Source organism: Nematolebias whitei, chromosome 11, assembly GCF_014905685.2.
Source record: "Nematolebias whitei isolate Nwh7 chromosome 11, NemWhi1, whole genome shotgun sequence".
In the NCBI taxonomy this organism is placed as follows: Eukaryota; Metazoa; Chordata; class Actinopteri; order Cyprinodontiformes; family Rivulidae; genus Nematolebias; species Nematolebias whitei.
The window spans coordinates 48,408,077-48,409,564 of NC_056508.1; the positions used below are offsets into that span (position 1 = coordinate 48,408,077).

At 36.8% G+C, this 1,488-nt stretch overlaps 1 protein-coding gene across 2 annotated transcripts in view; it reads left to right on the forward strand.

Annotated features, from left to right (window-relative positions):
* The first annotated feature begins 20 nt into the window (after window positions 1-20).
* clcn6 (chloride channel 6) overlaps window positions 21-1,488 on the forward strand; it is a 25,812-nt gene continuing 24,344 nt past the window's right edge. For both annotated transcript variants that reach the window (XM_037684440.1, XM_037684441.1), the window contains exon 1: window positions 21-99. In XM_037684440.1, the coding sequence (XP_037540368.1) occupies window positions 25-99 (75 nt within the window). In that variant the 5' untranslated portion in view covers window positions 21-24. The remainder of the gene's footprint in view (window positions 100-1,488) is intronic.

Sequence of the window (1,488 nt, forward strand, 5' to 3'; positions counted from 1 at the left end):
AGGCAGCATGACCCCACAGCCAAGATGGCGTGTTGCAGGAACTGTTTTTGTTGTCAGTGCTGCTGCAGACGAGGAGAGACGCGGACCCCCGAGGAACTGGTGAGAAAAAAGCAGGATAATCAACCCATTAATCAGTCGGTGGAGTATTTAATGACCTGGTCCTGGTCTTAACATTTAAATCCTTTGTTTTCCTCCGGGGTGCCTCTTTGCAGTTTGCCCCACCCGCAGCTTGAAGTTACTCTCACGTTGTTTGGAACCCTGTTCACAAAATAACAACCGGCTTGAATTCATTTACAGTCCAAAATGGTTGTTGTTGTTGCTGTTGTTGTTGTTGTTGTTGTTGTTGTTGTTGTTGTTGTTGTTGTTGTTGTTGTTGTTGTTGTTGTGTTATAACACCGTCTTGACGCAAAAATAGTGTCTGTATTCCGTTTAAGAAGCTGGTGTTTATTTTGTGTAAGGATTTTATTTTCTAATGTTTGTGAGCAGCAGTTTTCCTTCTTTGGACTCTTTTGCAGATATTTCTTAGTCCAGATTTATTTTGAGATCATTCGCTTGAAAATGTTACGATGCCAGGAAGCTGCATGAGTTTTAACAGTTGTTTGTTTGTGAAACCTAAAATTGGCAGAATTTTGAATGGAGTCTGGTGAATGATCCCAAACCATGATGTGGATTGTGTTGTGAATTCAAATCATGATGTGGATTGTGTTATGAATTCAAATCAGGATGTGGATTGTGTTATGAATTCAAATCATGATGTGGATTGTGTTATGAATTCAAATCATGATGTGGATTGTGTTATGAATTCAAATCAGGATGTGGATTGTGTTATGAATTCAAATCTTGATGTGGATTGTGTTATGAATTCAAACCATTATCCGGGATGACCAGGGATTAAATTTGTGTTGTAAATTCAAATCATGATGTGGATTGTGTTGAGAATTCAAATCATGATGTGGATTGTGTTGTAAATTCAAATCATGATGTGGATTGTGTTGTGAATTCAAATCATGATGTGGATTGTGTTGGGAATTCAAACATGATATGGATTGTGTTGTGAATTCAAACATGATGTGGATTGTGTTGGGAATTCAAACATGATGTGGATTGTGTTGTGAATTCAAATCATGATGTGGATTGTGTTGAGAATTCAAACATGATGTGGATTGTGTTGTGAATTCAAATCATGATGTGGATTGTGTTGTAAATTCAAATCATGATGTGGATTGTGTTGTGAATTCAAATCATGATGTGGATTGTGTTGGGAATTCAAACATGATGTGGATTGTGTTGTGAATTCAAACATGATGTGGATTGTGTTGGGAATTCAAATCATGATGTGGATTGTGTTGTGAATTCAAATCATGATGTGGATTGTGTTGTGAATTCAAATCATGATGTAGATTGTGTTATGAATTCAAACCATGATGTGGATTGTGTTGTGAATTCAAATCATGATGTGGATTGTGTTGTGAATTCAAATCATGATGT